General features: G+C 38.2%; 1 protein-coding gene across 1 annotated transcript in view; it reads left to right on the top strand.

Annotated features, from left to right (window-relative positions):
• The window catches only part of FANCL (FA complementation group L), a 43,608-nt gene that overhangs the window by 5,776 nt on the left and 10,828 nt on the right, over positions 1 to 27,004 (top strand). Inside the window, exons 3-7 of the mRNA XM_081333484.1 lie at positions 733 to 793; positions 2,698 to 2,754; positions 5,140 to 5,237; positions 7,465 to 7,561; positions 13,209 to 13,277. Coding sequence (XP_081189610.1) covers positions 733 to 793; positions 2,698 to 2,754; positions 5,140 to 5,237; positions 7,465 to 7,561; positions 13,209 to 13,277 — 382 coding nt within the window. The remainder of the gene's footprint in view (positions 1 to 732; positions 794 to 2,697; positions 2,755 to 5,139; positions 5,238 to 7,464; positions 7,562 to 13,208; positions 13,278 to 27,004) is intronic.

Genomic DNA, 27,004 nt, shown 5'->3' with positions numbered 1-27,004 from the left:
AGATAGTTCTCAACTTATGACTGGTCATTAAAGTCATGATGGCCTCAGAAAGGCAGCTTTATGGCCTGTAAAGCATTTAGAGTTGTCATAAAATGTCACAGCCTCCTGCCGCCATGGTCACAGAACCTTACATGACTGGATTCCTTAACAATTGCTTGATTCAATAGTACAGAAAGTTGAAAAATTGGGTCTGATCATGTGGGTGCCTTGACTTAAGACCAACATTCTGGTCCCATTTGTGGTCGTGAATTGAGGACTAGCTTTAAGCTTTACAAAAGTTTTACAAATGCTGTATGATAATGATTGGTTTCTCCATTTATAAATGTCTATAATAGGAAATTAATAGAATAGAATAATAACTTTATTTTTACTTTGAATGTACACTAATCGGCATACATTAAAATGAAATTTCATTGCATACAGCTCTCCAAGGGTCACCACCTCCAATATACACTACATAAATATGACAAAAACAAATAAATACAGAATTATGTATATACCCACATATATGACACAGAGAAACAACACAGTCTAGTTCGGATTATGTATACATGTGCATGGCATAAAGTATTGATGTTAACAGATGTTAACATATAAGATGCAAAGTACTAAATTATGGGCTAGTGTATTTTATCTTTCCAATCTACAAAAAATACTCAAGTATATATCTTTTTCATTTGAATGTTAGGTTGCCTGGTTTAATTGATCATGAAAACATTTTATTTCTTATAGGATTCAGTGTAGTTGGCATCTGAAAAAATTGCTTCATGGATATCATCTGATTTTAAAGCAGGTATCCATTCAAACCTTTTTTAAAAAATATGATACAGTAGAATCTATATTTGAAAATCATGACTGCTATATTGATTTTTATTAAAATGTTTCATAGTACATGGATTATGGGTTTTATCTAAAGCACAACAAATTATGACCTTAATTGTAAGGGAGAAACAGATTCTAACAGTGAAGGCTTCTTTGAAGGAGAAAAGTCAGTTCTGGAATCATAGCTGTTAAGGCAAAGAAAAGTTTATAGGAAATGCAGAGCAATTAGAGCTACTGTCAAATAAGGAAATAAAGTGTCAAAAATGCTTGAAAGAATAGCCAGTGAGATAGACAAAAATAAAACTGACTTATATTCAATCAGAGATCAACCAACAGTATGTTTTGTGAAGTTGTATCATGTTAAAAATAGAAAAAAAGGGGGGGGAATTAAAAGTGACCACAATATTGTTTCCCCAATGATGCATACAGGTAGTCTTCAAGTTATTACCATAATGGAGCCTGCCCATTAGGTTGGAGGTCAGGACAAGTATTAAATAAACTGCCTCAAATAATGACCAGTCAACCCTGCCCTCCCCAGTGTACTCATTAAACAAATGTGTTAGCTGATAAGTGGAGCACAAGTGCCTCTGGTGGAGAGATTCTGGGAGGCCTAGTGCAGGCACAGGACCTCCCTCACTCCCTGAGATACTCCATGCCCTACTTCCACTCCTTGAGTAGTATATATGTCCACACACATTTGTCTTGCCAGAGAGAGACAATGGGAAAGAAAAACTCTTAAGCATGCCTGCCTTTCCTGGTTTTGCCAGTACCTTTCCTCCTGCCAAGGTGCCACTGTCTTTCTGGGGCAAAAACATAAAGTAAAGTAAAATTGGTTCCTTAGCCTTTCAGAGCTTTTGCCCAATCAGTTGGCTGATGATCAGCTGGCCAGCTGGAGACTGCAAACTTCTCCTGGCTCTTGCTAGAAACCAGACCAGCTTGTGTCCCATTTTGCTGCACATGGCTCAACTTTTAGAGATGAACTTTTTTCTGTAGCTCCTCAAAGCAAAAATCTGCAGAACAATTTTCTTTGGTTGCTTCCTCAGTTGCAAGCCAGACTGGTGCACGTTTGGCTTGCAGAGTTGGAGAGCTGCGTGAAAGGAGCACGAGCCCGGTTGGGGTTCCGGGAAGGAGGGAGGAGGAAAATGAGAAAGAAGAGGAGAAAGAAAAGGTAGCAGGAGGAAGAGGAAGCAGGACCCGGAAGAGGAGGAAAGGAGGAGGAGGAAGAAGAGGTATCAGAAAGCAGGAGGAAGAAGAGGAGGAAGGACACGGAGCCCAGAAGTGTCAAGCTAGTTACAAGTGCAGCTGGCAGGGAACCTTTGCACTGGGCAAGACAGCTTCTGCCCCAGCCCTGCCCCTGCAGACACATTGCATGCCTATTGGTGGAAGACGTGCCTTTAGTTCACCCCCAGCTGCGTGGCCCGGTACCTATCCACAGACTGGGGGGTTGGGCACCCCCGCTCTAGTAAATTACTTTGGTGTGCATTTAACCTCTGTTCCCTGTTAGATTTTTTTTCCATAAACGCTTTCAACCTCTCCACTTTTCTTAATCAGGAGCTCAAAAAAATCTGTGTACCTAAATCATAGGGGGATTGGGAGGGTAATGGTTGAAATCCAATCAACCGGCAATCAATGTCTGTTCTACTGACTGATGGTCATAATATGGTAATCCATGGTACCGCAGAGAGATGAGGGAGCCTTGAGACAGAGGTAGATGTTTAACTATTTATCTCCTTCTAAACTATACCCTAGTGCTAATTTCACGCTTTCTGATGTAAGTCTTCAACCTCACTTTAAGAATATGTGTTGCCAGGTAAATATTTGGCGTAATATAAAAAGTATTTGCATGAAATCATTAACCCAAAAAATGTTTTTCAGAGGTTGGAACATTCTTCAGATTTAGTCAGTTTCATGATAGAGTTGAAGACTATTTTGGTGAGTTACAATTTTGCAGAGGACTACTGATATCTGTTTATTATCATTAATGCTATAATGAACAAATGATCCTTTTCATTAATAATCTTAATACTTATATTTTAAAATAAAATCCTTGTAAGAAATAGTTATCTCTACAGGATAACACTACTGCCTGTAAATTTCATTTTTCAAGTCAATAGTTATAAATATAACCCTGCAAAACTAGTTGTTTTAAAAGTCATTTTTATGATGTTGAATAGTCAGTATCCAAATTAGATAGTTATTTTGTTAACAATAAATAATCTTCAATTTTTCATGGGTAGGATCAATATTGATAAGACAGGACAAGGAGTACTTGTACTGAATGTCCGTTTTTCTTCCTTGTTATGTGCTTATTAAGGGGAATGTGAAGCTATCTGAATGTATTAGCTTATGTATATATTTACATTATTGAGCACTCCCATTTTGGGCACCATGGATCAGTTATGTGGAAAGAGGTTTTTCCGCAGACTAGAGGGGGCGTGGTTTTGTGTGCTGCCTGCATCTTGTGGATGGGGCTTTCCTTGTTTGTGCGGACTGGTTGCTGGCATGCCGCGGCCCGGTACTGGTCCACAGACCAGGGGTTGGGGACCCCTGCAGTAAATGATTCTGATATAGGGGTATATCTTTGGTTTTAAATCTTGAGCTAAGATAGGTGGCCTATAAATTTAACAAACAATAAAAATAAATGGCTTTAATGTCTATTCTGATTTTATAGTGATAAGTAGAAATAGTAATACCTTTAGTAAAATGAAGTCTGGTGACAGGTTCCATAAGAACTATTTTCATTCATGTAATAAATAAAATATGAATATTTCATTTACAGCAAACTTCACTGCTTCGGTGTCTTCCCCTTTTAATTCCTTTTCTAAGTCTGTAAATAGTACTTTGCTTAAAATGTTTAGAGTATAATTATTACTTACTACAGAGGATTTAACGTTTCTCTTTAGAGCATAACTATTTTGCTGTTCAGAGAATGCCATTCACAGAGGTATTATTTCTAATAAATACAGCATATAATGTGGTATAAGTGTACCTTTTAGATAGTTCTTTTGACATTTTTATCATAGACTTTTCCATATCCCATTATTTTATGACTTTTCAAAATTATTAATTCTTTTAAAGATTGATTGCTCCCTTATTGTAGCACTCATATAGCCCTTAAAAGAAAAATATAAAGAACCACGAGCAAGGCTCATGTTAACTGGTCCCTTAACTCCTATGAAAAAGCCTATCTTTTAATTATTATTTTGTATGTTAATAGTTTTCTAAGGATATGCCCTCCCCTCCCTGTGCTATAAAATTCACAACTTTGTACCTTGATTTTAGAAAAAAGATTTTATAAAAAAAGATTAAAGCAAAAAAAGCCAATTTTGCCCCACACAGGACTATTGAATGTAAAAATATAAATGTAAAATCGCTGAATTTAAATTCAGCATTGCAATGCTGCATAGTTTGTGGTTTGCATGAGCACATTACCTAGGGAAAGCACTGTATTTATTGCAGATAATCCTTTAAAAATTGAACTTTTAGAAACTGAACTGAAATTGGATGTTGTAGTCTTCTCTGTTGTTAGCCATCTTGAGCACATGAGTGGTGATAGAGGAAAAGAATGATAAGAGGGGAAAAAATCCAATAAATGTTATGAGATTGTATTATCACCTTACCTTTAATTTATTTAGATTATCTTTTATTCTCAAATATAGTCACCAAATATTCCTTCTCAGCTTCATTTTTTTTAACTAAGTGCAATTAAAAATCTCCACTGTACTAGAGGGATTGTGCTGATGTTGAGAATTTTCTTTATGTATCTTCCCATTAAGACAGCCATTCATTTAATGGATCCCTTTCTTTTTAAAGTGTGCTTTTAGCCAGAGTGTGTGACTATTACCATTTTTTAAACTCTGATACATACTTCATATATATGCATATATGCATCGGATAATACCTGTTTAAAATGTGGAGGGGACTGCTAGCCAAGTGTTTAAAAGCAGTTTAATGGATTAAGGTTTTTCTGTTTTAGCCAAGAGACCTTGCTGCTATCCATCTAAAATGGCATGACTAGAAGCGCAGCCAAATGTTATCTATGAGAAATGAACCCAACTGAATTGGGTTTACTTTCAGGTAGTTGTGTATTTATGAACTTATGTACAATTACCTGCCCCTAATCACTTTGATTATTTTCAAGTTTATTTCTGAGTAATGTGAACAGTTGTAGTGTATGTCATACTGAACAGGAATATAAGCAGAAATATTTCTGGTTTTAATTGTAAGATTCATAGGCAGATTTGGTAGACGGTTAGATAGACAGACAAGAACCAAGTTACAAAAAATGAACTATTTTTTTTTTACAAATAAAAACAGGAACTTGCTTTGAAAAATACAGAAGAATTGTGTGCTCAACCACCTCCACAATATTATTCTGGCCTCATCGGAGAAATAGAAAATTTGGGATGGAATAAGTATTCATATTTATTATCTTCTGCAAATACTAAAAAGTTAACCTGCCAGCTTTTAAAATATTTTTATATAGTACACTGGATTTTGCTCTGATTATTTCAGTACTTACAGTTTTGCTTTTTAAAAAGTTGTAGTTAATCAATATTTAATAAAGTTTAAAATCATAATATTATATAAAATGTCATTTATACTTACAGTCGCTCTACTTCTGAATTTGATTATTTAGAGCAAAACTCCCACTTCAGGATATTTAGGATATTAGTATTTTGGGCTTCTTACTTTGCACTTAGGGAACTGAAATCTAGCTTAACTTTTGGCTTACAGGAACTTAGTCTGACTCCTTTCCAATTCAGCCTGATTTCTGTCAGAAAGTCAGAATGTTTTTAAGGAAGAATACTGTTAAAATGTCACTTTTTAAATATTCTGATACCCTGCTTGATAGGATAAATACAAAGATAGTGTACAGTATATTGCTTCGTAGGAGCAATCATTCTGTTTTGGAAAAGCAGATATAATATACCATGATGTGATCAACTAGCCTTTAAATGGTGGTTTTACATGCCGGCATCTTGGGTAATCCAGCCTATTCCATCTTTAACTATGGGGGGGTGAGGTGTTACCTCCCGTAGATAGGGCTCGCAACTTGGGCGTCCTCCTTGACTCACAACTCAGTTTGGAAGATCACATAGGAGCTGTGACCAGGGGGGCTTTTGCCCAGGTTCGCCTGGTGCGCCAGCTGCGGCCCTATCTGGACCGAGATACCCTACGTACAGTCACTCGTGCTTGTGACCTCTCGAATAGACTACTGCAATGCTTTTTACATGGGGCTGCCCTTGAGGACCACTCGGAGGCTCCAGCTGGTGCAGAATGCAGCCGTGCGAGTTGTGATGGGGGTCTCCCTATACTCCCATTTAACACCTCTTCTCCGCGAGCTGCATTGGCTCCCAGTTGCCCTCCGGGTGAGATTCAAGGTGCTGGTGATGACCTACAAAGCCCTAAATTACATGGGTCTGGATTATTTACGGGAGCACCTTCTGCCAGCATCAACTTCCCTTCGTCCAGTGCGCTCCGACAGAGAGGGCCTCCTCAGGGTGCCATCTGTCAGGGAGTGCAGGCTGGTGGCCCCCAGGGGGAGAGCATTCTCTGTGGGTGCGCCTGCCCTCTGGAATCAGCTCCCTGTAGAGCTCCGGATGGTTCCCGACCTTTGCTCTTTTCGCCGTGACCTGAAAACCTGGTTATTCGAGCTTGCCAGCCTGCACTGAGGGATTGGGATTTTAAATTTTAGAATTTGATTTATTTGGTTTGGGGCTAAATTTAATTTAATTTATTTTTAACTTTGTATGCCATGTTTTAATTGCCCTGTACACCGCCCCAAGTCCTTTGGGAGAAGGGCGGTATATAAATCTAATAAAATAAATAAATAAATAAATTTCTACCTATCTCACCTTACTTACTAATTTTCAGTTTTGACTGCCTGGACTAAGATAGTGCAGACCAAAATGCACAAGGAAAAAAAAATATTACATGGACAGGCAGGTGGGAGGAATAACTGATGGGTTACAATTAAAACGTTTTATCTGCCATTCTCCCTCCCAATTTTAGCTATTGCCATTTTGAATATATACCACTAGAATGAATTTTAAAAACTAATACTGTGTCTGGGCTATTTCACTTGTTTGAAAGAACCTTTTGTTGTCTATAATCTATTGAGAGAATGAATTTTCCATGAAATATAAATATCATATGTTAAAAGCTAGCTTTATAGCTCCAGGCAAAACAGTGTTATGAGAAATATGCTTAAAAGTATAAACCAGTATAGTATGTGTGTGTATTTATATCTATATCTAAATAACCACTTGGTAGTTTTTTTCCTGCAAATGTGTGGTCCACTCCCCCCTTCCCCCAAGATCAGTATATAAAAAGTAACTGCAAAAATGAATGAAAATTTTGCCAGGAAGTGTATATGTAGAGAAATAAAGGCTGACAGAAGTACACTTTATATGCCAAAGGTTCCAGTGATAAAAAACTGAAACGTGTTCATTTCCACAGCATGAGTTCTGACACACAGTATAAATAACCCAGAAGTATATGATTGAATCAAGCAGTAAATTTATAACAGCAAAAAGGTCTGTCATATAGATGATTTCCAATTAATATATTTAGAATAAACTAATAGAAATGAATTACTAATAGAGTTACATCATAACTTGTTTTTTCTTCTTCTTGTAGGGTTGTGTTTATAGATCCTGCTTTTAGTACCATCAGGTTAAAAGCTGAAGATTCTTCTGGTCGGGATCATCAAATCACCTTGAAATTAAATTCAAAAGTAAGAGTTTTTAAAATGTTGGGAACAAACCATAACCTGATGAAACTGCCACACATGATTTTTATGGATGTTGATTAGCTGAAAAATCATATACAATCATTTGTATTTTAAGAATTGCTTTTACTTTCAGTTTAAATTATGCAGTACAGTTGAAACATATAGAGGTTTCTAATATAAAAAAACTAGTGGGAACAAGAGGGAATTCTGGATTTTGTCTGAGGAATTAATGATCCCATCTCGGCAGTCTAGATTGATATGAGAATTAGGTTTCTCTATTTCTATTCAGTCAGATTTCAAAAATTTATCTGAGGGTCAGTTATTTTACTTAGAGAGCAAGTTACAAAATAGATGATATTTTAGGAAGAGTAGTGCTTGAAAAGCCATGGCATATCAGGATTATTGCAGGGAAGGTTGTTAGGAGGTAACAAATTAGGGGATGGATGTTGGAGAAAGACGTTATGGAAAAGAGAATTTGAAAAGGAGTTGCAAGAATCTGGACACTTCAGGAAATGGTTCCCAGCCAAGACATTGTTGGATAATGATGGAGGTGACAGCCAACTCTTGGCAGTTTCTTCCACAAAGGTAACTGGAAGGAAACAGTGAGAAAACAATGTAGTGATTGTCATTGTTGATCACACAGCCATAGAATGCGAGATGGGCAGCAAATAAATTTAATAATAATATTAAACAGCAAGTTTCATCTCTGCTAAAGAAGTTAAAGAAACAGTGGACCACTTGGTTAACTGCTGCAAGAAGATTGCACAGACTGACTACAAACAATGACATGACAAACAGAATGATCATGAGTGGGCAAAAAAGCAATGAGAGCAGGAGTGACTTCCGACTTCCTTCTGACTTCCACAATGACTTTCCTTAAAGAAGCTGGTAGGGAGCATTGAAAAGGATAATCACCTGACTGTGGTGATGCAGCAATATTGAAGTGGGCACGGCTTTGCTAAATTTCAATCGCAGGGGAGCCATGGTTCCCAAATTTTGGATGCACAAGTTAGCTTATTTGAGGTAAATTGATTCAAAAATTGTTGCCTATGATGTACCATTTCACCCTACTGAAAGTTGCAGACAGACACAAGAATTTCAGTAGTATGTTTCTGCTGGTTCGGCTTGGGTGTCTAGAGAAGCTCTTGTGAAGTAAATATTAATACAAGAAGCCCTTCCTTAACAAATATTTGTTCAGTGACTATTTGAAGTTGAAACAGTGCTGAAAAAAATAATTTCACAGCTCGTTTATGACCTTTGTAATGTCCCTCAGTCACATGATTGCCATTACAGTAAGTATGACTTGTCCTATGCCTGACTTGTGTTTTCTTTTTCTTCCTTTCCCTCCTCCTTGCAGAGCAGATTGATAGGGGAGGATGGGATTGCAAAAATGTAAGCTGTTTGCTCTTCTACATTTCAAAAGCAAGAGACTGGGAGCTCCTGGCACACTACAGAGTTTATAGTATGCTCTAGGAATCACTTGCTCTCCAATCTTTCTCCTCTGCTGGGGAGCAGGGGAGGGGAAAAAAGCAAGCAGTTTCTGTAGGAAATCCTTCTTTTGTCTGAATCCTTCACCGTCCCTAGTGCAATTGCATTGGTCTTGATTTGTAGAAGAGCAGACAGCCTGCTCTTGAAATAATTTTCTCTCCATCTCTTCTTTGCCTTATCCTTCCAAACCTCCCCTCTCACAGTCCCAATTAGGCTCCTTAAGCAAGGGCTACCTGTAAAAAGGATTTAGTCAGAAGGCAGCCCTTTTCTCTGAGCCCTTGCACAGTGGAATATATTCTCTAAATATATGCTTAACTACTATCCTTCTGATGCTTTAGCCATTCTTTCTCAGTTGCACTTTGGGCTGGAATGAATTATTAAAGACAGCTAGCTTTGTGGCTTTGATATTAATTTGGGATGAGGTGGGGCATTAATTAGGGTTAGCCTTTTCTTTTTCACCACTCAGAATCTGTTGGTAGAGGTGGTCTACAAATGCTCTAAGTAAATGAGTTAGATAGCCTTATAATAGCCTTATTAACTAAGCAGGCTCACAAAGCAGAGACTTGATTTTACGTAACAGTTCATAAGTGCAAAACAGTGGGTAGAACTGTAGTCTAGATCAGTTGCAGAAAGCACTTTATAGTGCATTAAGATGAAGTATTCTTAATTTGTCATATACATATTTTTTTCTGATCAATAATATAGAGTGAACATTTTAATAAAATCTTTGTTCGATGTGTTTATGTACACTTAATTAAATATTATCAAATAAAGTTTTAAAATGCTTTCTGTGTCTTTTGAGGCAGTACTTACAAAACAGTACTTAAACCAAGAACATTCAAATTCAGTTTCTTCTTATGCTCTGTTTTATGTTATCCAAGATGAAAATATTGGCTGGAAAGTTATTTTAGTTGCAGCTTGCAAAGAACAGATTATGCAAGTATCTAGTTGAAACTCATGATCATCAATCAACTCTGTTTCACAAGATTATAGTGATGAAAGAATCAATTGTGTTTGTCCTTTTTAAAAATGTGTCTGGCATTTAAACTTGCCACTGGAGAAAATTAATATATGAAACGTGTGCTTGATGACATGAGAATTTGATTTGTAGTAATTTGTGTAATAAATGTTCTGAGCAGTTCATTCATATGTTACATTTATTTAAAGAAATAAAAGCAATATGTTTTTGTGGACAATTCTGCCAAAGTGAAATACATTCAAGGGCTATTGATTTCAAAAGAAACTTAAGCATATGTTAAACTGAATTCTCATTGAAATCAATAAAGTTAAAATACCCTCTTGTCTTAAAGTATCCTAAAATTATAAGATGTCAATTCAGGGAATCCCTTACATTTTTAAATGTTTTTCAATGGAACAAATAACTATGTGGATTTAGAAAGGAAATTGATATAATTCTATCATTTGCTTCTTCCTATTCCATTAATTTATGCTGATTTCCCCCAGCTTCCAAACATTGTTTACAAGCACAAACCCTAATGGAGATTTATAAAATGATGCATAATGTGAAAAGGATACATAGAATTTTATTTCCCTCTTCCCATAATGATGGAATTTGATACAGTTATGGCATTGATTATCTGTATGGGAAGAAAAGTGAAAGAAACTACTTTTATGCTGCTCTAAGGTTAGATGAGGGACAATATCTTAAATTGTTTTAATCGGTATTAAATATGTTAATATCAATTTGGTCTGTCAGTCTGTCATAATTACAGAAGTAGCATTTGAAAATCAGCAAAAGGGAGTTGTGTTCATTCCATACTTCTCAGAAGTAGGAGTTCACTGATTAGAATTGGTGCATTATATTTGAAACCCTTTTATTTAATACTAAAATCTCTTAAGTTCTTAATGTTTACCTCTTGTTTTACTTTCTAGTATTAGTTACTACAGTTTTCACTGACAAGCAGATCCTGTGTATGGAGTACACTATTTCAGAAGAAAACAAAAATTACTTCAGCAGGATTTATAGCCAATGCAATTTTAATTTGCATAAAGATGTATTTTGTGTTAAAGAGGAAGCTTTGATATTTTGCAGTTTGGGAAACTAAATATCAAAATATTTAGAATAAACATTTTCAGACATGCATGATACTAGTAAAATGAGACAAAATAATATTTCAAATTAAGCAAGTAATACTTTAAATGATATTTTGTTTGAAATATTATGGTCTGATTATTAAAATATTGTATATTTTAGTTCGTTTAAAGAAATAGATACTGTAGAAATCTACATCAGAGTGAAATGATACTAAATGAAATGATTATTTTTTTAAACTTTGGAATATTTGAATGATATACATGTTTACATATTTGGTTACATATTTGATAATGGTGATTAATTGTAATTCTTAAATTAAAAGTAAAACTTATAAAGACACATGGAACTATTAATTTTGTTACATTTTTTATCAACAAAAGTTATTTTATGGAAAATTTTGCGAGTACAATAAGAAATTTAAGTAAATATTGTAAAAATATATAGGTATACTCAGATGGGCCATATATTCTCTCTCTCTCTCTCTTTGTAATTATATTGGATAAATAATACTATACTCAGAAGAAATATAAGATATTTGTATTATTTAGAAACCGATAACTTAAGATCTGTATTTTAGAACTATAATTATTGGACTTTTAATAAACAGTAAATTCCATTGAATGTTCCTGTTATTCTTCCATTTGAACAAATCATTTATATTGCTGAATTATCTACCACCAAATTCATATTTTCTACTGGTTTTCACACTAATTTATTGCCATACTTTTTTTAGGTGAGCTTTTTTCCTAATATATAAAAGGCTGAAAATTTGCAGATTCCTTATTTAAATACATTATTATTTTCTACAAGATTTAGATATTTAAAGTAACTTAATTTATTTTTCCAAATCCAAAAAATACCGTAGTTTGCGGAGAAAAAAAATGGTGTATGGCTTCTCATCTGTGATTCAGATGAATTCCCTTAATCACTCCTTTTCTGTTATATTGCTTGTTCAAAAATTATTAGTGTAACCAACTAAAAATATCATAACAAGAAAGCATAAGAGCTTTTGCAAGCCATAAAACTTTTGTTTTAAAAATGGAAAGTACAGCAGGGAACATAAAACATAGTAGACATAATAAAAGTGCAAATTTGAATACCAAGTAGCCAGAGAAATGGAAATAAATTTGAGTGTGACCTAGATGAGGAGCAGGTGTGAAGAATCAGTAGGAGATTACCAGAGGCAGATATAAAGTTACAGAGAAACTGAAGTTCATTACCATAGAAGTCAATCGGATGTGGTCTATTACTGAATTAAGTTAGCAGGAAGACTGAAAAAAAGTAAAATAGTACATTCAAAGTAGTAGGTGCATGTATCCAAGATTTGGGTAGATTTATTTGGGAAGATTTAAATTGTGTTTATATTTAACTGATGAGTTTTAATAATGAGCTTTTATTAAGATGAATTAGGGAAAGTATCAATATTTTAATCAATGTATCTATTTCAGTATTAGCCATACTTGTTTTATTGCTGCCTTTGTACTCATTTCAATGTACAGAGCTCATATCAGTTGGAATAGAAGTTTTGAGAGAAAGTGTGACTGTGTGTCTGTATATATACACACACATGCATGCACACACACATATACACACATACACACATACACATACAAGCACGTACATAATGAAATCAGTTGTAGGATGTGAATAAAAACAAGCTAGACAACAGGTTTTTTATTTACAGATATTGGAAACAATTTTCATTCTTACTGATAAAAGCAAGTGTAAAATAACATGTAAAATATGTTTTTTTTTTAAATTAGAATTGGATAAATTCTCATACCATAGAAATCCAATTGTAAGAAAATTATTTACAGTTGAATCTAAAATGTGAATGACGAGCGGGTTCCTGATAAGAAAATAATTTTTACAAATATGTTCTTGCATTTAGGAAAATATTTGGAAAAATTCTTATGATTCTTTATACAGTATTTTAAAAGTTGCTGGGAATCAGGTGGCATATACCGGTAAATTGAATTCATTATTAGAATGACTTTTCTGTTTATAAAAAAGATGTAATGTGTTTATTTCAATCTATCATTTGGTTTTGTTGCAAAAATTACTCAAGGAATAAACATGGATTTTCTCTTTTTTTTTCTGTGTCAGTATCCCAGAGAGCAACCAGACTGTCTTATTGACTTACCGGTTCAGTTTTCTTTTTCCTGGACTCCACAGGTAAACTACCATTTATTTGTTTCCTTGTGAAGTATATATGTATTTGAAAAGCTGTTAGGCTCATATCTAATATACAGTTTAAACAATTTCTACTCTATGAATTAATAATTCAATTAAATTAATCTTGAATATAATATAAATGGTATAGTATCCAGTGAACCATAAAATGGGCTCCTGGCTTAAGAGTATGTTTGTATGTAAATTATTCACCATTTTGAATAAAATAAAACTGAAACAAAAACAGATTTTTTTTCTTCCAGTGAATGTTATGTATCCAACAGTGTTCAATAGGAATTATTCATAAGCCAAGTGGTCATTGAACTTTTGTTTCATTAGTGTAACTTTACTTCTAAATCCTATTCTGTGGTGGCAAAATTATCTCCAAACTCATAGGTATCAATATTTCTAAAAATAAACATGGGTGTAATCTGAGACACAGCGAGCCAGTTTGGGCTAGTCATTCTCCCTGATCAATCTATTTCACAGGGTGGTTGGGGGGAGAAGGGAGGAACAGAAGGTATGCTACTTTGAATTGTGTAAAAATAAAGAAGGATGTACATAGAATCTGAAAGCAAAACAGATTAAAAGCATATGTGGGCTATTGACAACCTACCAGTTAGATGCTCAACATTCAGGAAGCACTTTAGCAATATATAATTTCTGCTTCTAAGGCTATGGTAATTCAAATTCTGCAATTTCTTGTTCAAGTTAATTGCAGAGTTTACTGGAAATCCTCATTGTTTCTTAATAGGTCTGGTGACTTGAATGCAAGCATATCAGTTTCTAAATCCTCAGCATGCCTTGCAGTGGCTTTAGAAATATTCTGTGGATATATAAAGATGACTTGGAACCTTTAATAAGATACACCTGAGACAGGCAGAAATAGTTACAAGATACAGATAATCAGAAATTACTTTTGACATAGCGAATACTATATCTTATCCTGGTAGAAAAAGTTGCTAAAGATAGATTCTTGAAAACCATACTTTATTTTCACACAATTAAAAGTCTCTGCTGCTGATGGGATGCCCCCCTCTGGCAAGAATGCAAAGTGCTTAATTTTCCCATCGTTTTCAAATACTGTATAATGAACATTTTTGGTATTTTTCGTCTTATGTCATTGGGTATAAAGAGAGCAGCACAAGAATAAAAAAAGCCTATCTTCAGCCCAGATGCACACACACTTTTTAAATAAAGGCTGAAACCTGGCTGTGTGCTATATGAATTTTCAAGATACTGAATGTTAAAATTGCACTATAATTCATGCTCAGTGTTTCACCCAAACTTCCAAAACCATGTATTCAGTTCTATGTCTAATCAATGGACAATTGGCAGTTTACTTTCCTTTTTCTTGGAAAAAGCAAAATATAATTTGCTCATATTATTTACTTTCTAGTTCACAGTCTCTTATAGTATTAAGCCTATGCCACTGCCCAACAGCCTTAAATTTCTAACCTATGGTTTTCTTCTAGTTGTAGTTTCATAGCTGGATAATCTTTCTTTTTTTCTGATGTTACCAGTCTTCTACTTCAGTAGCATATGTTTCCTAAGCAAACTATAGTACATTAAGCTTTAAGACCTTCAACTATATTAAATTTGGGAAAAAAATATACAGGTAAATTTTGTGAATCTATGTCAGGTCTTATACAAGAGTGAGCTTAACGTCCCTGATAATCACCATGAGGTGGTCACTGACCTCGAGCCAGACATCCTAGAATCTGAAGTGAAGTGGGCCTTAGAAAAGCTGAGCAACAACAAAGCTAGTGGAAGTGACGGTATTCCAGCTGAGCTATTCAAAATCTTAAAAGACGATGCAGTAAAAGTGCTACACTCAATTTGCCAGCAAATTTGGAAAACTCAACAGTGGCCACAGGATTGGAAAAGATCAGTTTACATTCCAATTCCAAAGAAAGGCAGTGCCAAAGAATGTTCAAACTATTGCACCATTGCACTCATTTCTCATGCTAGTAAAGTTATGCTTAAAATCCTACAAGCTAGACTCCAGCAGTATATGGATCGAGAACTACCAGAAGTACAGGCAGGATTTCGAAGAGTCAGAGGAACTAGAGATCGAATTGCCAATATACGCTGGATCATAGAGAAAGCTAGAGAGTTCCAGAAAAACATCTAAATCTGCTTCATTGACTATGCTAAAGCCTTTGATTGTGTGGATCATACCAAACTGTGGCAAGTTCTCAAAGAGATGGGCATACCAGACCATCTTATTTGTCTCTTGAGAAACCTATATGTGGGGCAAGAAGCAACAGTGAGAACTGGACACGGAACCAGTGACTGGTTCAAAATTGGGAAAGGGGTCCGGCAAGGCTGTATACTGTCACCCTGCCTATTTAACTTATATGCAGAGCACATCATGAGAAAGGCAGGGCTAGATGAATCAAAAGTTGGAATTAAGATTGCCGGAAGAAATATCAACAACCTAAAATATGCAGATGATACCACTCTAATGGCAGAAAGTGAAGAAGAACTAAAGAGCCTCTTGTTGCAGGTGAAGAAGGAGAGTGCAAAACTTGGGTTGAAACTTAACATTAAGAAAACCAAGATCATGGCATCCGGCCCTCTCAATTCCTGGCAAATAGATGGGGAAGAAATGGAGGTAGTGACAGATTTTATTTTCCTGGGCTCCAAGATCACTGCAGATGGGGACTGTAGCCAAGAAATTAAAAGACGCTTGCTCCTTGGGTGGAAAGCCATGGCAAATCTAGACAGCACACTAAAAAGCAGAGACATCACCCTGGCAACAAAAGTGCGTATAGTCAAGGCGATGGTCTTCCCAGTTGCAATGTATGGCAGTGAAAGTTGGACCATAAGAAAGGCTGAGCGCCAAAGAATTGAGGCCTTTGAACTGTGGTGCTGGAGAAGACTCCTGCGAGTCCCTTGGATGGCAAGGCGATCAAACCGGTCAGTCCTAGAGGAGATCAACCCTGACTGTTCTTTAGAAGACCAGATCCTGAAGCTAAAACTCAAATACTTTGGCCACCTAATGAGAAGGAAGGACTCACTGGAGAAGAGCCTAATGCTGGGAAAGATTGAGGGCAATAGAAGAAGGGGACGACAGAGAATGAGGTGGCTGGATTAAGTCACTGAAGCAGTAGGTGTGAGCTTAAATGGACTCCAGAAGATGGTAGAGGACAGGAAGGCCTGGAGGAACGTTGTCCATAGGGTCACGATGGGTCGGACACGACTTCGCAGTTAACAACAACAACATGTCAGGTCCTATTAAGTGTTGTAATTATGGGATACTATAAGTACTAACATATTAATACAGTAAATATATTTTTGTGAAAAGAATCATAGTATAAACTTTCAAAGCATAATTGTAATTTACTGAGGGATGATGTTTTTGTGTAGACATGCATGCCTATGTAAAGCATATCTTCTCAAATATTTAACATCAAGCCTACATTCATAATGAAATAGTGAAGATTTAATGTTAGAACATTAACATTAATGTTATGTTAGAACATTTTTTAAAGAAACCTTTGTCCTAATTCTGTGTAAAAGTATTCATTATGTATAGTTTGTTACCATGTTCACCAAATAAGAAATTGGTGTGTATCAATGTACTGCATGTACTTCCTAGCTGGTGGGATGTTGGCAACAATATATTGACTTGTAAGGTAGTCTTAGCTTAGAGATCTTAGCTTGCTAAGAATAGTATGAGCATGCATGATTTCTTGGGAAATGCTGCAAGACCCCTTTGTGTGCAGGGGCCTGACTTTCCTTGCCTCACCTCACTCTGCAGGATGAGCCTCCCACCTACTGCCCCAGCTCCCAGAGACCCCTGGATCCCCCCAACCCTGTCCGGCCCCCACAGGTGCCCGATGCAAGCGACTTCAAGGTGGCCACGCCCACCCCAGCCATGCTCACTCAGGCGGCCACAACCATCGTGCCCCCCCCCAGGGCAACCATAATACTGATGCGGCCCTCAATGAAATTGAGTTTGACACCCCTGTGCTAGAGTGACTGATGCTGTTTCAATCTTATGCTGAACTGTGATTGAGAGGAATATAACTAATCTATTTCATCTAGGAATCCTTATAGCTGATTCTCTGCCTTCAATTAAACCTACCCCAAAAAGGGAAATTTGGAGACAGAAGGCAGCATGTCTCTCAGAAGTCCAAAAAATTGAGAAAACTGTTGTCCAATCCAGTTCAGCCCCACTGGAGCTGAGCAACCAGTTTCACATACTTCCCCTGGAATAAAACATCTAGGCATCTAAAGAAGAGCCTTCATCAAGTATTCCAGTAACAAAAAGGAAGGTAGCCAAGATTTCCCCCAAGAAAAAATGGTATGTGTTGATGATAGGTGACTTTTTTTTAAAGGAACAGAATCAGCAGTTTGTAGACCAGACAATCTATCAAGGGAGGTATGTTGTCTTCCAGGTACAAAGATGAAAGATGTGGCAGAAAGGCTTACCAAAATAATCAAGCTCATCAATTATTATCCCTTTCTATTCTTTCACATTGGGACAAATTAAACAACAAAGAGCCTGAATATCAAGGCTCTTTGAATAGTTAGACAGGAAAGACAAAGAGGACAGACAATGTTCTCATCTGTACTTACTATGAAAGGTCAACTTCCAATTGGGGGAACAGGATTTTAGAAGTAAACTGCTGACCCAAGAGATGGTACAGAGAACTTTGGATTCCTAGACCATGGTTTACATTACCTATAGGAAGGGCTTCTGGCAGGGAATGGACTAAACCTCACAAGAACTGGGAAGAATATGTTTGGAAAACGTTTGACTCAGCTTATCCAAAGGGCTGGGTGCATTATCAAGAGCATACTGTCCAGATTATTTGCAGTAGTTGTTTCACTGAAATTTTGTAGATGAGTTTAGTATTTCATAGTAAGTGAAATTTCCATTCATATATAAATGATACCACATTGTTGGTTAAAGAACCGGAATGATTGTCAGTGATTGTTAGATAGTTTGTAGGATACAATGAGAAAGAATCTGAAAACTAATATATCAAATATCAAGGTAGTCATATTTGACAAAGAAAACTGACTGAACAATTGCAAGTTATATGTAAGCAGCAAAAAACACAGCAAGTAGATTTGTCCATCTTGCTAGAAATCGGCAACAGATAGGAAAATTGAGACTTTTAAGTTAGATAAATGCTAGTAAAAGGATAGTAGATAAAATGTGATCCGTTGCAAGGAATGAATGAGTATCAAATAAGTGAAAACGAGTGTAGTGAGTCATGCTTATTTTTGGTTTGCTATTTCTTACTCCTTTTTTGCACTTTGCACAGCATCACTTATGCCCAAAGGGATGTATGTATATTCAGGTTGACTTTTTCCCCCAAATTAAGAGATTTATATGTTCAGTGAGCTATTTGTTGGCAGATTTTCATTTGTCCTTAGTATTTTGTGTATTCAGCATATATCTTCTAACATTTGATGGGTATTTAATTCTAACAATTGTAGGTCATCCTAATGAAAATGTTGACAAGATCCTTAACTCGAGGAGGACAAATGTCAAAATTAGAATACTAGCGCAGAACTTGTTTTAAAAGAATCTAAATAGATTCCACATACAATAATTGATTTTCTCCTAACATCTTTTTCCCATTTTGTGTTCCTCTAGTACTTTTGGACTCAAAGCTTGATGGTGGTTCTCCCCCCTCTTGCTTTTTATATAATAATAGACATGGCTTTATGGCGTCTGTATTAAAAATGGGTAATTTTCCTTATGGTCCCTGTCTTCCTGCTGGGTTGATAATGTTTTGATGTATTTTTCTTGTGCTCTGATGAGAGGTCTGCTGCTGCTGCTCTGACATATTCATTTGGATGAATAATTATAACGTGCACAATGTCAAGCTGAAGATGGTAGGGTTTTGTGCATCATGACAAGCCTAGTAGCCAGTGCAGGTGTCTCACAGCAGGATCAGCAGCAGCCAGTGGATTCTGGTGGCAGAGGAGACATTTTAAAATAGTCAGAAATCCGTACAAGGGCAAGGCTGCTGCCATTGTTCCAGTTGCCATACATACAAAGCTTTCCAGTGACAAGTCCCCAGTACAACTACTTACTTCAGTTACAGACTTTCTTTTGTCTAATTAGCAAAATTCATTTGCTGTCTGTTTCATTTTTTAAAATGTCCAATTACTGCAGGTATTTATTCATGGGTTAAGGCACTGCCTTTTCCTTTGAATTATTAGTCAAATTATTTCTAGTAAAATACATAATACTGGATTTTTTAAAGAAGCGTGGAGGATTTCTACCTTTGATGACTAAGTCTTCAGTGAAATTACTGAATATCAAATCAATAATATATACAGCATATCTGACAGCTGGAGATGTTTAATTGAAATCTGGTGGTATTATTTTTTTGGTCAATCTGAAACAGGAAGGATACTGGAGAAAGGGTTCCAACTCAGGTAAATGACAAAAAGATAATTTTGCAAGCAAATGTGAAAAAAGAATAAATTAATAGAGATCTTGAGGGTTACCTAATCCATATTCTTGCTTTGTCAGGACCTGTTAATACTATATCTATATCTATCTATATCTGTGTGTGTGTGTGTGTGTGTATTACTTAGTGTTCTAACCAATGTAGTAGATAATCCCTATCTAGTAAGTGTTTTGCACCATTATTTATATTAAAAGAATATTAAATTCCACATAAGCTTCTGTCTGTGCACCTTAGCTTAGGTTATGTGGCTTAGTATCCAAAAGAAGTATGCAAATCATGGAAGCATTCACAGATTAATGGACTGTGAAGCTGTTTAAGATGTTCTAATGAATATGTTGGTAATAGCACTATATCTCCCAACATTGATTTTTAAAGTAAGCTTAGATGGAAAAGCTGTTTTTTAAAAAGGTAACTTTTCAATATTATACTTTTTGAATAGTCATTCATCTAATTTTATTTATTTATTTATTTATTATTTAAACTTATATACCGCCCTTCTCCCGTAGGACCCAGGGCGGTACACAAGGCAATTAAAACAATATAACAATACAAAAGTTAATAATAAATTAAAATAAATTAAATTATCCTTAATTAAAATCTAAAGCCCTTAACTCTAATTAAAAAACCCAATTACAATAGGTTAAAAATTAAACGTTCTCAGTCCTGGCCGGAAAGCTCAAAGAGCCAGGTCTTCAGGTCCCGGCGGAATGAACGAAAATCTGGGGCAGTCCTGAGCTCTACGGGTAACTGGTTCCAAAGGGCAGGCGTGCCCACAGAGAAGGCCCTCCCCCTGGGTGTCGCCCTCCGGCAATCCTTTGCCGGCGGCATCCTGAGAAGGCCCTCCCTGTGGGAGCGCACAGGACGAAGGGAACTTGATGCCGGCAGCAGGTGTTCCCTCAGATATCCCGGACCCAAGCCATTTAGGGTTTTATAGGTCATCACCAGCACCTTGAATCTCACCCGGAGGGCAACTGGAAGCCAATGCAGCTCGCGGAGCAGAGGTGTTACATGGGAGTATCAGGGAGCCCTCATCACAACTCGCGCGGCCGCATTCTGCACCAGTTGAAGCCTCCGAGTGGTCCTCAAGGGCAGCCCCATGTAGAGAGCGTTACAGTAGTCTAACTGGGAGGTCACAAGCGCATGAGTGACTGTGCACAAGGCATCTCGGTCCAGATAGGGCCGCAACTGGCGCACCAGGCGAACCTGAGCCATGAATCCAGGAGGACACCCAAGTTGTGAGCCCATCGACGGGGGGTAACACCTCACCCCCCATCATTAAAGGCGGAATAGAATGATTCACTCGAGATGCCTGTACGCACAGCCACTCAAGTCTTGGCAGGATTGAGTCTGAGCCTGTTTCTCCCCATCCAAACCCGAACCGCCTCCAGGCAACGGGACATCACGTCGAGGGCATCACTGAGTTGGTTTGGGGTGGAAAGAAAAAGTTGGGTATCATCGGCGTACTGATGATACCCCACCCCAAAACCACGAATGATCTCACCCAGCGGCTTCATATAGATATTGAACAGGAGGGGAGAGAGGACCGACCCCTGAGGAACTCCACAAAGGAGAGACCTCGGGGCAGACCTCTGCCCTCCCGTCAACACTGACTGCGAACGGCCCAAGAGGTAGGAGGAGAACCACTGTAGAACAGTGCCCCCCACTCCCAACCCCCTGAGACGTCGCAGTAGGATGCCATGGTCGATGGTATCAAAAGCCGCTGAGAGATCTAATAGGACTAGGACAGAGGAACAACACCTGTCCCGAGCCCGCCAGAGATCATTCATCAGTGCGACTAATGCCGTCTCCGTGCTGTACCCGGGCCTGAAACCCGATTGGTACGGGTCAAGATCTAATAATATGCCATATCCCTATTTGGACTGAGATGCCCTACGTACTCATGCGCTCGTGACCTCTCGGATTGACTACTGCAGTGCTCTCTACATGGGGCTGCCCTTGAAGTCCACTTGGAGGCTCCAACTGGTGCAGAATGCGGCCGTGCGAGTTGTGATGGGGGTCTCCCGATACTCCAATGTAACACCTCTGCTCCGCAAGCTGCATTGGCTTCCAGTTGTCTTCCGGGTGAGATTCAAGGTGCTGGTGATAACCTATAAAGCCCTAAATGGCATGGGTCCGGATTATTTACGGGAGCACCTTTTGCCGGCGTCAACCTCCCATCGTCCTGTGCGCTCCCACAGAGAGGGCCTCCTCAGGGTGCCATCGGTCAGGGAATGCTGACTGGCGGCCCCCAGGGGGAGAGCATTCTCTGGGCGTGCCTACCCTATGGAACCAACTCCCTGTTGAGCTCCGGATGGCTCCCGACCTTCGCTCCTTTCGCCGCAACCTGAAAACTTGGTTATTTGAGGTTGCCGGCCTGGACTGAAGGACTGGGATTTTAATTTTTTTAATTTTTAACTTTTAGAATGTGTTTTACTTATTAGGGCTAATTTAATTTACTTTAACTTTGTATAGTGTATATTGTATATTGTGTTTTAATTGCCCTGTACACCGCCCCGAGTCCTTCGGGAGAAGGGTGGTATGTAAATCCAATAAATAATAAATAATAATAATAATAATAATTCAGCTTGGAAGCAAGATGTAGTAGAGTGGGTTCTACATAGTTGAAGACTTTCCTCATATAAATTTTAAATAGAAGAGAGGGTTTTTTTTAAAAAAACCAGACCTAAATTATCATAAAGGAAATAGTTCATTTATAAAATGCTGATGGAAACTGAGCCAATAAACCTTTGACCATGCTGGGAACTGCAATTGCAGCATCTCTGAAGGGCACCAAATTGAAAAAAATAGCAGTGGTGGACAAGAGCTGAACAAATAGAAATCATGCAGGAGTGTGAATTTGTTAGTTCAATTCAAACCAGTCTTGTCTTGTCTCAGAGAGGAATTGCTATAAATCCTAATTATTGTGATGGCCCTTTGTGTGCATTTTAGAGCTACATTATAACTTTCGAAACGGGAACATTAAAGAAATTTTAAAAATCCAAGTAAAGGGGCCATCTCCTGCCTGTTTTTTTTCTACCCACCTAATCTAGTCCAGCAGGAGGGGTATGGTCCAGCTCCCATCTGCTAAGGCTTGTCAGCTGACAATGTCCAGGCTCTTTGCGCAGTGGTATCTGCACTGTATCATTCTTCTGGAGATTAGATTGGTGACGTCAGGTTTCCAGAAGGCCTTGAAGACTTGAGTCCATGCTCAAGCCTGGGGCCCTAAATGTGTGCCCAAGATGATAGTGGTTCAAGTAAGCAGTGATATACTTGATGTTAAAATTTCATCTATTCATACATCCATGCTGGCAAATTATGTGTGAATTCTTTCCAGAATCAAAGTGCTAAAATTTGATTACATGATTTTCTAGTTTCTTAATATAAAGAAAGAGTAAGCAGAATTGATGTATTAAATCTACAATATGGTAAATCCGTGCTGTGCAACATGTCCCCTGAGGCACATATATGCCATCCTCAGCATACTGGAGTGATGGTGATATTATTCATTCAGTCGTGCCCGATTCTTGATGATTCTGAAGGCCGGATCTCTCCATATCTTCTGATCTTGTACAACTTTGAGTTTTTCTATGCTGTGGTTGGTGTCAGCTTTCATGGTGTCCAGCCACCATGTTTTTTGATGGCCTGGTTTCCTTTTACCGCTAATTCTTCCAAACATAATTGCTTTCTCCAGGATGACAGGGCCACAGAAAGCGAGATGCAGTTTAATGATTTTGCCTTCTAGTGACATGTTTGGTTTTATGCTCTCATGTTGGAATAATGCCATTGAGCTTTGATGGCAAAACGATCAAAATTTCTCTAGTGTGTTTCCTCCCTCAACCCAAAAATAGAGGATACTAATGTTAGTGAGGGATCCTTACAAGGCAACCACTCCTGTCCCATTGTGGCTGCTATATCTTTGCTAGTTTAATGCCAGTTATTTGTTTCTTTAGTACTGTAAATGAGGGTTTCTCTCTTGAGAGATAATGTTGATGGAGAAAAGGATATGAAATTTTGTTGTTGTTTTGTAAGTGACCACCAGGGCATCTATTTCAGCTTTTCATATTTTTTCAGCTTTTTAGGGACCAAAGTCCCAGCACCATTCATAAAAACTAAATTTTTGAAAATCAGTTTCAAAAATGGCAACTTCAGACTATTTTTTAAAGAATTCAGGGTAGTTTGCCTTCCAGAAGCTCTTGATTCTATTCTAATCATATTTGAATTTATAGAAAAAAATCTTCCCACCAAATTGCCCCCTTCCATTGTTGTAATGTTCTACTTGTCACCAAATTGTTTTTTACAGCATTCTTTAAAGATGCCCATTTGTTTGTTCCATAAAATAAGAATAGATGTTGAGAAAATAGGTTGCTTCAAATTTCTGCCCCTGGACTACTTTTTGTTTTTGCTTTCCCCCCCCCCTCCATTCATTCAGAACAGATTCTCAGAGGCTGCCTGGACAGGTCCCCACAGTTTTCTACGCAGAAATTTTCAGAAGTGGTTTGCCTTTGCTTCCTTCCTAGGGCTAAGAGATAGTCACTGGCCCAAAATCACCCGGTATGCTTTTGCCCAAGGTGGACTAGAGCTCACCTTTCCCAGTTTCTAGCCTGATGCCCTAACCCAGACATGTCAAACACAAGGCCACGGGGGCCAGATGTGGCCCGCAAAGTGGTTTCATGTGGCCCGTGAACCCATCCTGGAAACAGTGAGGGAACGGCCCCCACTGCCTTGGCCCTGGCCCAGGGAGGCCTGGAGCCAATGTACAATTTCATGTTGGCCATCTATGCTGAAATGCAGTCTTACCTCCACAAGGCCGTCTGAAAACAGCGAGGGACCGGTCCGTGCCGTGTCAGCACTACCCCCTGGGCGCATGCTGGGGAGGTATCACCCTCTGTGAGGAATGAAGAAATGCATCATTGCTTGGAAGTGGCCAGCACATGGCCCTGCCTACTTCAGGCAGGCTAGGGGCTGGGCAGCATTGCGCTTCTCTTCAGATTCGTGCCACCCGGCTCAGCCTCTCGGCACTGTGAGGAGAGCGCCCCGCTGCCTGCCAAAACCAGGCAGGCTGGGGTCTGGGCAGCATTGCGCAGGTAACATCGACTCTCATGCTGCTCATGGCATCCCCTCCCCCAGAGCCCACCAAGCCAGATATGTGAAGTAGGCGAGGGCTGTGTGCTGGTCACTTCCAGGCGATGGTGCATTTCTTCATTCCTCATGAAGGATGACACTTCCCCAGCTGCGTTTCTTGCCTGTTTTTCTCACTCCCTCATCTCAAATATTTTCCCATCACTCGAAGGAAGGAAGGAGAGGGAGGGTCTGAGGGAAGTCCTGCCTTAGTCCTTCCCTGCTGCCCTTTCACCATCCCCTTGCCCCCTCCTCCTGGCCTATCCTGGGGGGGTCTCCCATCCTATTGCTAAGGAAGCTTTGGATACAAAGCCAGTCTCCTCACATGGAGAGGGAGTGGGCCTCCCTCTTGACTTTGCCCTCGTACCCATCATGAGCAACCTGGCTAAGGAAAGCAAGCACAGCAGCATCAACCTTGAGGAGGTAAGTGCAGCTGGGTGCCCCCTTGGGGAATTGGGGCTGGGCTTAGTGCTGCGGGTGCTTGAGGGCTGGGCTGGGCATTTGACTTCCATGCCACCGTCCAGCTTCCCCCCGCATGGCCTAAGAGGAACAGTGAGGCTCCTCCAGTGGACCATGCCTTGGCACTTCCCTCGGTCCCATCTCCTTCTGTCAGAGACCTTCAGATCTGCCCCACTCCTGCCCAGGCCCCCATAGGTACCCTTGACGTGAAAGATGTAGAGCTGGCCATGCCCACCCAGTAGGCCACATGCACTCCAGCCACGCCCACCCAGTAGGCTGCACCCACCCTGCCTCTCCGCCCCCCCGAGGGCAACTGCAATGCTGATGCGGCCCTCAAGGAAATTGAGTTTGACACCCCTGCCCTAACCAAACTTGCTTCTCAAATTTGCTTATCATTGAGTTTGACATACAGGTGAACATTTTACTCTTTTTACCAGTATGCTCCCTAGAACTATGGGGGCAAAATTAAAAAAAGTGAATGTACGATCCTGCATGCTTTGAAATGACTGGGAAGAAGAATTTTGGACTGCATGCAGATATAGTAAATGGAATGGAACATCCTGAAGTAGAAAAAGAACAGAAAAGTTCTTTATCCTGTTCTGGCAATCTACTCCATTTCTATAAGAATTTATGAAATGTCTATACCTTTTCTAGAATTAATTTGCAAGTTTTGTGGATTTTCCTCTTGCTGTGCCTTATTTTAAAATATAATGTCTTCAGTAGAGTTTCACTTGCATCACTGTTTTAGAGAAATGCATATAGTTATTTTCATGTTAATTTGAATGGGAGGGACATTGTATATCAAAGGTTATCCACTGCCTTGAGATAAATTTAAGGGGTAACTGTAAATATGCTAAGTAAATAATGCTATCTTAAAAAATCATAGGGCAGCAGATTGGCTTAACTATTTCATTATTGAATCTCTTCCCATGGAACACATGTAAATTGTTTAAAGGGAATATGTACAGAAATGATCTAATTGAAGTGTAAAATTGGGAATAAATTCTTTATAATTTGCATGACAAAGTAGTGTAAATGTTTTTAGTATAGGAATTCAGATATGCATATGGAAAGGCAACTACAACATCAATGAAACATGCAAATAAGATCAGATGAGCAGATCACTCTTAAGATTTTGCTACCTTTCAAGGAACATCACTGAAAAATTGCAATTAGTATTAAAATTAATTGGATTTCAAAATTCTAATCCCTTGGTGTCTTTATTTTTACTAAAAATTCCTTTGAATTCCCTAAAGAAAAAGATAAAAATGGCTATTAAAAGGATTTGTGTGTATATGAGGTAGGAAAATGTAAAAAATCAAAATGGAAAGCAACTGTTGCAAGTACCAGAAAATTATGCTATTAATTTAAGTGTCATCAGAGCACAAAAGATCACATTCCAAGACAGTGTGAAAATTATTAAAATACTGGAAATAATAGTACTTAAGATGAAGATATTATGCTGTAAGATCTGGTTAAGTGACTGACACTATTATATCACTTCAGGTATTATAAAAGTAACAAAATGCTTTTAAAGATAATAAGCGTTACATTTTGAGATTGGCAGTATTCACACTTTTCTGCTTAAGTGCTTTCTCACTTTAATATAATTTAATAACAGCAGGGAGAACATGTTCTTTCTCAAGCTCTGTCCTTCCTTTTAAAAATATTTTTCAAGTGTGTAAAATCTCAAAAACTCACCTGAGCAAT

The sequence above is a fragment of the Vipera berus genome (assembly GCF_964194415.1).
Source record: "Vipera berus genome assembly, chromosome: 1".
In the NCBI taxonomy this organism is placed as follows: Eukaryota; Metazoa; Chordata; class Lepidosauria; order Squamata; family Viperidae; genus Vipera; species Vipera berus.
This window is presented reverse-complemented; position numbering and strand designations above follow the sequence as displayed.